Source organism: Ciona intestinalis, chromosome 14, assembly GCF_000224145.3.
Source record: "Ciona intestinalis chromosome 14, KH, whole genome shotgun sequence".
Classification (NCBI taxonomy): Eukaryota; Metazoa; Chordata; class Ascidiacea; order Phlebobranchia; family Cionidae; genus Ciona; species Ciona intestinalis.
The window spans coordinates 2624710-2635535 of record NC_020179.2 but is presented as its reverse complement, the minus strand read 5'-3'; the positions used below and the strand labels follow the sequence as shown (position 1 = coordinate 2635535).

Genomic DNA, 10826 nt, shown 5'->3' with positions numbered 1-10826 from the left:
ATTGTTAATGGTTTAAAACACGATCAGGATATTTGAACATGATATGCTAAAGGTGTCCAATCTTACCCCACCCTACTATATATTTAATTAATATCGACGTTAATTTTCTGTACTTTTGATACAGCATCAAGAACGGAAACTTCAAACTTTCTTACAAAAACACCATCTGTGGATGATTTTAATCTTATGGGCCTTACGTTACTTGACCATGTGGAGCCTAAGGAGTGAAAAAACCATTGGCTATTACGCATTAGTTCCATCTCAACAAGAGACACAATTTCCCCCAGATTTTCCCATCTCCCGTTTTCCCAACAACTTTCATACCGAGTGGTTAAAAACGTCGTTATATCTCCTTTTGTGTTAATAAAGTCAGGGTTTTGTTTGACGATCTCACTCAGTGCTTCATCTCGAAAGTCTCTTATTGCGGGCGGCGTTGCTATATAAGCGTATTTAAACGTTCTGTTCTCTGCAGCTCGTATTTCACTAACGATAGCCGTAGCTAAATGCGCAGGAGTCACATTTTGTACTATTGTACATGCATCCGAGGTAACTCCTTCGCACCTTCTACCCCAATCCTTTTTGTCATATCGCCAATGTATTGCCGCATATTCTTCATTGTTATAAGTTTCTTCGATATACGCCTTCGCTGCTTCTTCTATACACAATGGGCGTCGAACTGCGTCCACAACAGCCGAGTACATGACGTCATCAGGAATTTCGTCATACGAAATGACGCCACTCAAATTCGCTGGCAAAGGGGATGCAATGTTGTCTTTTAAACCAATGCGAATGGTAAAGAATGGCCCGACGTACACCGCACATTCGGCCGAAGTTGAGTAAGCTTTTAACAACGTTGATTTATCAGAAGTAAGCCACGGTTGGTAGGTTACTGTGTAGTTTTCTCCTGGAAAGGTAGGTATACTGGGAGGTGGTTTAACATCATTATCATTAAGTCTGAGTCTTGTAGATCCAGAGTAAGTTCGATTTCTAGTTGGATTAAAGACCTTCATGTCTGTGTCTAATTCAAATTGCCTCGTTTCCACCCAACGAATTGACATTGCCTATAAAGAAAAATCACTTTAAAAGCAAACCAAGTAAAGACAATGCTTCTGAATTGATAATAAATCAGTTATAGTTTTTAATACAGTTGCATAACAGTATGGTTGTGTGAGTTGGGACGTTTGAATGCAAGGCAAAGAGAATGCCCATTAAAAATACATATCAACGAAAATTAAAAAATTGTATAGTAGGGTGGGGGGAGATGGGACACCTTTTCATTTTATTTTCCCGTCTCATTTAGTAGTAAACAAAGAACATTCAAAGAATTATAAAACCGTAACCTCACGACTCCATATACACCGTTGTTAATTGTTTAAAACACAATCAGGATGTTTGGATATTATGTGCTAAAGATGTCCCGTCTTCCCCCATCCTACTATATATGGATATAGAGATGCTCAAATGTGAAGCTATACCACTATATGTTTCATAAGAACGACGCAGCTTCTGAAAAAACCGCTGAAGGGAAACAAAATCGGCTTGGCAGTTTTTGGCAGTTTCTAGTTGCTAAACTACTAAAGAAAATGCAAATTTCAGATTTGGTACAGCAAATGCTTCTTCTTGGCTTTCTTATGGAAAAATCCAATAGTTTTTGTTTTTTGTAACTTTGGTGGTAAACTTTAGATCACATTTGAGCATTTCTATCAATACATAATTTTTGATCGTTCCTTTAATATAACCAATCTCTTATTGTATTGGAATATGGATGTCTCGCTGGGTATATTGTGTTTCCTTTCATCAAAACGACTGTTTAATGTGATTAAAGACACGCTTACAACAGAAGCAACGTCGAGCACCGAATTAACCCTATGATTGCGATTCAAACGCTCTAACCACCGGCCTGTAACCCAGTGGTAATGGGTTCAAGGCTCGACGCTGCTACCATTGTGAGCGTATGTGTCTTTGGGCAAGACACTTAACGGCAATTGCTCCAACCCAGTGGTCACTAATGGGTTGTCTAAATTATCAGCCATACATAAAAAAAAATAAAAAAAAATCCCTCCAAAAAATAATCACGCACAAAGTAACATACATGGTAACTCGTAAACTGGCACGAGGTGTTTAACCCGTGTAATAACGACTGTCGTTTTTTCGGCCACGCGAGGATAAAGTAAGTTACATTCATTCAACCCTATGATTCGGACGCTCTATAAGTCTATAACCATAGCGCTGATTAAACCAAATAATGTAAGCTGGTAATAAATCACGATATTTAGCATTTGGTCTCCACGGGAAACTAGAAGTAGTTCATCTTCATTTAAAACAGGTCTAAAACAGTGCGTGTGACTTACTCGCGACTTTCGCCACGTTGGTTGTGGAATATTGTTAAGCAATATTCTTATTTTAAGCTAAAAACTACGTTTGAATTAATATGCGTTGGTCCCATAACTTTGGTTCGTGCAAGCATTGCGTAGATTTCATTTGAAAATCACCGTGCCATAGTAGGTTAACCTATTTCCGTAGCTCATATTTCACAAGTGCAAGGCTTGAAGTTGCTGCTGCTGCTACCATTGTGAACGTAAACCAAGAGTATTTACAGGATAACCGTATCCTTACTATTCCAAAACAGTTAACTGTTAATACGGAATTAGAAAATATGAGATGTTATGTAATATATACAATAGTATTCAACTTTCTCTATTCTGCTTTGCATATTGATAGCTACTACCCACGCACCTGTAAAGCGACATCAAATGACCCCCCACATCTTTTATTCGCCTCTTCCACAGAAATAGTGCTCATGAACTGACGTATCTTCTCACCATCTAAGCGTTCATCAGGCGTCACACGTTTTTCCCCTCCGTTTGTGAAATGGGAGTGAAAGTAAGGCAATATCAGTGTCCTGTTGAAGACTTAAAAATTATGCAATGTTTTAGGTAATCATATAATTAAAAAAATAACTTTATTTGTCTCTTCGATAACAGTAGCAAAGATTTAGAAATATTCTTAACGAAAAAAAAGGTTATAGCGGCAAAACAACAGTTGTTAAAACATGCTTACAGTTAAAAACATATTTACATTTCATTGGAAGAAAATAAGCGTGTTCGCTACACCTAGCAGACAAACGAGCCATTTAATAGGTTTAATTATTATTAAGGTAAACTTGTTTAATTAAAAAATTAGGAAACATTAGTGGCCCCATGCAGCAAAAAATATATAAAACAAGCCCGATTGATTTTTTTCTAGTGAACATTCAAGCAACCAACAGTCAGCTACGAAAGATATAAATCTTGTTAAGTTTAAATGTAAAACAACTCATCCACGAATTTTATTTTGCTGGTTTAAAAATACAAGAGATCACAGATCTAATGAATAAGCACGTTTTAAACTAATTAGCATAAGATAGTAGAGTCGGGGAAGATGGGACACCTTTAGCACATAATATCCAAATAGCCTGATTGTGTTTTAAACAATTAACAACGGTTTGTGGAAGTCGCGAAGATTCGGTTTTATAATTCATTAAATGTTCTTTGTTTACTACCAAATGAAAAGAGAAAACCAAATGAAAAGGTGTCCCATCTACCCCACCCTGCTCTATTAATTAATCCTTTTACTACAACGGTCGACTGGGCTCGATCAAAAACAAATCTTAAGTAACCAACAAAACGGGTTCAAGTCGCCATTGATGACTGTGGAGCAGTTGGCAGAATGTATTTATACATGTATTATAACTAATGAAACTTATGACGTATGAGGATTGAGTGATTGGTAAAGAATATGTGTAAATACGCTTTGTACAACTCCTGTACCATGTGTTTATTGTAAACTTACACTAGTTAGCGTTGTCATCGCTTAAAAACGTTTGTTTTCATGAATTTTGACAAACCGTAATCACGCAGTATAATTAGGTAATGTTAGAAGTTAATGTTAATCATATGATGTTGAATTAAAAATAATGTTTCAATTACGATTAATGATAATACGGTATAAGAATAGTGCATTTAATGCGTCCCAACTTAAATGCTAATAGTTTGAATCAGTCGTGAATCGTGTGTGTGAATACAACACGTGCCGTCGTTCCCCGCCAAACTCCCAGACAGTGTTTCCGCTATGTAAAGTGCATGAGGAAAGTAATCGTTAATTAATCGCTCATCGTGCAGTTTTAAATCTGAAAATTCAGTCTAAAAATTATAAATATATATTATGATTTGATTTTAATCAAGAGAATAAAGACAAATGTTAGAATTAAGAATTGAGATAAGTGCGGAAAATAGTCTTGCAAAAAACAACAACAACAACAAGAACAACTGTTCGACGAAAAAGGATCTATATGACCACTAACGTGCTCAATAACGTGCTTAAAAAAGCGTAAGTTAGGTGATAGGTGTATTAATGTGATACACGCTTGTTCCAAATTTTACATAAGTGTGCCCCTTTAAACCAATTTATTGTAAACATTTTTTTAATATCCGATGACCACCAGCTCTTTTGTTTGCCTCCGTTTTAACGATTAACCACGTTCAAACAAACTTATCGGTTTAGTAAATACACTAATATTCTGCTATCTCCCTATCACACAAAGTTTAAAAGATAAATTTGCTCTGTCGATGTAGGACGCGACTGTTTACAATTCTTTTGACTGTTTACGAACTAATGGAACGAGAAGTTAGAATGAAAAGGTGTCCCATCTTTCCCTCCCTACTATATATAAAGTTTATGTGGCAAAGAAACTAGCACAGGCTGTTACTTTTGGGTTAATTATACAAGTTGCATAACACTATTTATATAAAAATTGCCTTAATAATTTTAAATTAAAAATTAAATTAATATGAATGTTTTCGTTCCGTCTTCCCACCCTTTTAATTCAATGATTTCTACCTTATCGGTTATTCAAATATAAAATACGAGTATAACAACAACATAATATATGGAAAATATAATCGAAATTCAGTCACGCGCACTTGGAGATAAGTGATGAGAAGTGGCTTGTGCGAAATATATAGAAAAGCTAATTTTTGTTATTGTAAGTTTATACTAGATTTTTTAGCATACAATATTTATTAATTAAAATTTCAACAATACCCATTGTTGTTCGGGCCATACCAATTGTTAATACAACATAGCCAAAAACTATAAATGCAATAGCGGTGGAGTAAGACACAGTTTTTTTAATTTGATTTTTAAAGTGTACAGTGTTATTTCGTGTTGTTTACGCGCATTCCTAATAATAAATTTACTTATTATCAATCAACAAGCATTTTAAACGGTACCGTTTTATCCTATAGCCTGCGCGTTTTCAAAATGGTAAAATTACACTTTATGTGCGAATCGATATATATATGTAATATGTATACCTCCTCGTGTGTTGTAATATATTTCTTTCAGTTAGAAAAAAATGGAAAATATGTGCTTAAGGGTACCGGCTTCCCTCACACTACTGTAATATGTTTTATAAAATAATCTGCATTAATTTTACGGTTACTATACGAAAATACACCTTTAGTACATAATATCTAAATGTTCTGGTACGTTTTTTTAAACAATTACCAATGGTCTACGGGAGTTGTGAGGATACGAAAAGGTGTCCCATCTTCTCCTACCCTACTATATATGTTTTACCAAATTCAGACTGACCTGTTTAGTCGTATGGCAAGATACATCGATTGCCACAAGCCGACAATTTGATTGTTAGGTCCCCATATTAATCCAGGGTACAGATACTTTTCCGAGTTCAAATGAACAGTTGGTTTAACTGGTTTAGACCAGTTTATTCCAGTTCTCCATGACGCGCATGTTGGACTTGCGGTTTTAACAAAATCGGTTTTATCAAGTGTTGATTGGAATTTTGTTGCTTTTACTTTTGCTGCTGCTGTTGTTGTTGTTGTTGTTGATGCCTTTACTGTTGTGCTTGGTGCCTTTGCTGCTATAGCTTTTGTTGATGCTGTTATAATTGTTGTTGTTGTAGGTGTTATTGTGGTTGTTTTTGTTGTAGGTTGTACTGCTGCTGTTGTTTCTGCTTCCACATTACCTATTTTCGACGTTAAAGCCTTAAACGCAGAAGTTGTTAAGATTTGATTGACAATTAACGATTGTGTATTGACTGAAGGACTGCCTTCCTTTGTGGGTGGTGTATTCAAAGAGCCACCCGTGTCTGTACTGTAAGTTCCGTTTTCAACAGAACGTTGTTCTTCGTCATCATAAACTTGAGTCAGTAACTTTTTCAACGGACCGTGTAACCTTATAGTTCGGTTCAACCAATTCGTTACCAACGGTTTGACATTGAACTTAGAGCTTAAATGTTGATAATGTTGGATAAATAAATCGCCATCAAAGTTACCTCTAAGACTGAAGCTATATATCAGCAAGCCCAAAGCAGCAATTATAAATACTGTTTTTGGACGGATTAAACGGCTCTTATATCCATTGGAATTGGGTGGTAGCATTGCATGAAACCAAACAACTGTTTTGAGTACACTTGTAACGAGAAACTCTCGTTAGGGTTGTTTAGGCACCCTGCTTTAACGGCCTACCGCTAAACCTACTCACAATCTCACAGATATTATAAAATGCTCTTTAATTAAAAGCAATCAAAAAATACGGATTAACGTATAAAACTTTCTGAAAACACAACTAAAAGGTAAACCAGAGAGTCTAAAACAGTTGTACACAGTAAGACGAACGAGAGAGAACGTTCTCGCTTTTCAAAGCGGCTGCGCCTCGATATGGTTGCAGCCATTCACGCATCATACACCCAATCATTAATTAAATCGTAAAACGTCACATAACGGAAAGGGGGACACAAAACGGTGAAAATACATTAAATGAACACAGTGAAGTGATTTTAATGTTACAAACTACACAACAGAACACAGTTAAATTTGTGCAATGTTATAATCTGAAAGCATATTTTGATTACCAATACCTGACAATTACCCTGTAGTACATCATTAAGAAAATACTATGACTTGTGTATTTGTACAAAATACATTGTATGCATGTACAAAATACAATTGTAATACATTGTATGCAAAACTATATAAATATTGGCATAATAAAACTCTTTAAAAAGGTATTTGTTGAGCTAGGCTGAAGCTAACGAAAATCTGAATGGTTAAACACTTCTGCAATACTGGATTATAATAAAACTAAAACTGCTTAGTTTGTTTATAATAAGAGCATTATCCCATATATAGGCTCGACAAACATCCAGGTGCCCAGCACACGTAGCATAAAGTAAGGTTTATTGTGAAGGAAATGCCAGTCATGCTTACCTAAATATAAATAATCCAATGCAAAAACACAACTGAGTCTAACAACAATGTGAAACCGTCCATTGTTTAAAGGCGTTAGGACCTACTGGTATGTTAACTTTGGTAAACCGTAAACCTTAGCAAATTTTTTTTCAAAAGCTGTTTTGTATTTTAAAACTTTGATGGTACGTTTAGGTTACATTTGAGCATATCTATCCATATACAAATTTTCATTTTTCGTTGGTATGCCCCTTTAAGTCTATACTACATGCTGGTCTCATCTGAAAAAAAAGATACTTGATACTTGACAAAGGGTTCACTCATACATAAAATCTCCTGGTATCAAGTTTGGTTTGGCGGAAAGTTGAAAAACATATTTAATCGCTTTAACGTAAACATATGCGATGAAAAATGGGAGAAAATACCCAGCAAATATATCATTTCGTTTAGATGGCAAATTTGTCAAGAAATTGGCTAATGCTACAACTTTCTCTATAATATATTCCATATAGTTTGGGTTTTTTTTACCATTTTTCTACGAGGCAATTGTATATTAAACACGTCCGTGTAATATTGAACTGTTGTAATTATAACTATTTTTTGTTGAAGCTGGTATTAACAATAGTCGCAAATCACCTTAACAAACTCTTCGCTAATTTTATGCCAAATTCACCATATAGCTTTCATGCATACATGCCTACTCAAAATGTATTACATATTAGAATAGAAACTATTCGAAATTTTGTCGCTTGCATCGCTATAGCGATAGAAAAGGGGCCGTCAGAAATCGCACGCTTTTCTTGTATTGCCAGTCATCGGCCCTATATAGGCGCTTAGTGTGAACCAGCTTTAATGCAACTATGAACCAACATATAGTAGGTTACGGGAAGATGGGACACCTTTAACACATAATAACCAAATATCCTGATCGTGTTTTAAACAATTAACAACGGTCTATAAGTCGTGAGGATACGATTTGATATTTTCTTGGTTTACTACTAAATGTAACGAGAAAATAGAATGATAAGGTGTCCCATCTTCCCCCACCCTACTATATACAATTTTCCGGCCTGTTTCAACCGCTTGGATTATAGCGTGACCGAAGAGGCAGGGACGACCTGTCCTTATAACACGGGTGTTTTGTTTCATGCACTCGTGCCAGTTTTCGAGTTACCACGCTTGTAACTTTGTGGGTGATACTTTAAATTTACTGGTTAAGCAAAACAAAATAAATTAATAAAGTGGAATAGACACGCTTGCGTAGGTTGATAAACATTTATTTAGTCGCATGCGCTGTGGTTATATATATATCTTCTTATTAATAGAATACTGTGGAGAAAGATAGGACACCTTTAGCACATAATATTCAGATATCCTGATTATGTTTTAAATAATTTTTCCCACAGTCTACTATATATATAGTAGGTTGGGGGAAGATGGTACACCTTTGACACATAATAACTAAATATCCTGATCGTGTTTTAAACAATTAACGACGGTCAATGGGAGCCGTTAGGATAAAGTTTTATAAAAAATCGTTAAATGTTTGTTTACTACCAAATTGGAAAAGAAAATAGATTGAAAAGGTGTCCCATCTTTCCCCACCCAACTATATACCTGTTGCTAGTCCTATAATGTCGTCTATTATTAAAGTCGATTAATTTTTGGAAATCAGTTTTAACGCGAAATTTGAAACGTTTATCGGTGGTAAACACTGGGTTACTGCTAGGAAACGGGGTTAGTGCGTATCAAATATTGTCCAGGAAGTAAATACTAACGTAGGCCTACACACACAAATGGTTCAAAACGGTACGTTTGGTAGTAAAGACAGAATGTTTGTATAATGATTAATAGTTTTCCTACATGGCTAACTGAGCGTTATTTTTGGTAAGTTTAGTAAGAATGGGAAATTATGTACCAACGGTATTTGTCTTACCCAAAGTATTATATGCTGGTATATAACACCATCTTGGTATCAAACCTTTACCACGTTTGTATTCAACACAAACAAGGGAATTCTGCGACAAGGATAAGCTTATATCAAACTGTACTTAAAGTTGTTTTAACCCAAACCTCATTGAAAGTGGATATATAGAAACATTTCAAAATAAAACGTTTCAAATACACGTTGTATAATCTTAATATGTTATACTAACTGGTTACACTAAACACGAAAATTGTTTTAAAAAGTTCAATTTCGACCTAACCAGCGTAAGTTAAACTACACTGCAGCCGTCATTACACGTTATACAGAAGATACTGAATATACACAATAAATACTATAGTTCTGATGGGGGAAAGATGAGACACCTTTAGCAGATAGTATCCGAATATCTTGATCGTCTTTTAAACAACGAACTACGGTCTATGGGGGGCGTGAAGATACGGTTTTCTAATTCTTTAAATGTTTTTTGTTTTCTAGCAAATGGAACGGGATATAGAGTTAGAAAGTGCCCTATCTTCCCCCATCCTACTATAAATATACCTGATCGATAACACAGAGAGAATAAAGGAACTAAAACAGATTCAAAACATCTACCATAATGCCTTTCTTCAAGCAACTCTAACGTTTAGGCATCTGAATAATCCAGCTAAATCAGATTACAACAAAACAATGAACACAGTTTGTGTGTTTGCCCTCACCGTGGCGCACCGTCTGATTGTCGGAAACAGCTAAATAGTAATAGAAGCGGGGTCGAAGCAATGCGTGCGGATTGCGACACCGCGAGTCCAATGATTTCAATGAGAGGAAACACGTTTCCGCATAGAGTTTTAAATCAGCGTTGAACGATTTTTCAGCTTAAATTTGTGAAAATCAAAGGTTAACAAAAAAATATATATATAGTACTGTGGCGAAAGAAGGGACAACTTTAGTAAAAAATAACTTTACAAATATCCTGATCATGTTTTCAACAATTAAAAATGCTCTGTTGGATTCGCAAGGATATACTCGTATATGAGACTACAGATGTCTCATGTTACTAAAAATGTAATATATCTATTTCTTGTAATGATATCACAGCACCAGACCATATCTATATTTTTAAATTATATTTTTGTATATCATCAAAGCAAACAAGAACATAGAATTAAAACATATCGTCTTGCCGCACCCTACCATACACATTTAAGAACAAAACCACATATAGTACGGTGGGGGAAGATGGGACACTTTTTACCTCCATTTTCTCGTTCTATTTAGTAGTAAACCAAGTAAATTCGAAGAATCATAAATCTATATCTTCACGACTCAAATAGACCGTTTTTAATTGTTTAAAATACGATCAGGACATTTGAACATTGTGTTCTGAAGGTGTACCAACTTCCCACCACCCTACTATATATACTTAAACTTTTGCAAGATCACATCTTTAACAAAACTATTTCTGCAGCGACATCATTTAAATCTATTAAAGTATCGGCTTATGTACAATTACTTGCTCTTTGATTTCTAAACAACCCGCCACTACCCACAAAAATTTATATGCGGTCAGTCTGCTGGTAAAAAAAACCGACGTAATTCTGTGCAGATTCACGTATAGGCCTACACGTCATATTATCCGATGTAGCGGGGAA

At 35.3% G+C, this 10826-nt stretch overlaps 1 protein-coding gene across 1 annotated transcript; it reads right to left on the bottom strand.

The window, feature by feature from the left end:
• Positions 1-39: 39 nt before the first annotated feature.
• On the bottom strand, positions 40-6562 carry LOC108950060. The gene is made up of 3 exons (XM_018814738.2): positions 5635-6562; positions 2737-2902; positions 40-1061 (listed from the first exon to the last, which is right to left on the bottom strand). The coding sequence occupies exons 1-3, from the start codon at positions 6441-6443 to the stop codon at positions 84-86; spliced, it is 1953 nt and encodes a 650-aa protein (XP_018670283.1). The 5' UTR covers positions 6444-6562; the 3' UTR covers positions 40-83.
• Positions 6563-10826: the final 4264 nt, after the last annotated feature.

Coding starts and splice junctions, on each gene's coding strand:
- LOC108950060 (XM_018814738.2), bottom strand. CDS start 6,443: ATGCTACCACCCAATTCCAATGGATATAAGAGCCGTTTAATCCGTCCA. Junction 2,903..5,634: donor CTTGCCATACGACTAAACAG/GTCAGTCTGAAT, acceptor AGTCTTCAACAG/GACACTGATATTGCCTTACT. Junction 1,062..2,736: donor CATTTGATGTCGCTTTACAG/GTGCGTGGGTAG, acceptor TTTTCTTTATAG/GCAATGTCAATTCGTTGGGT.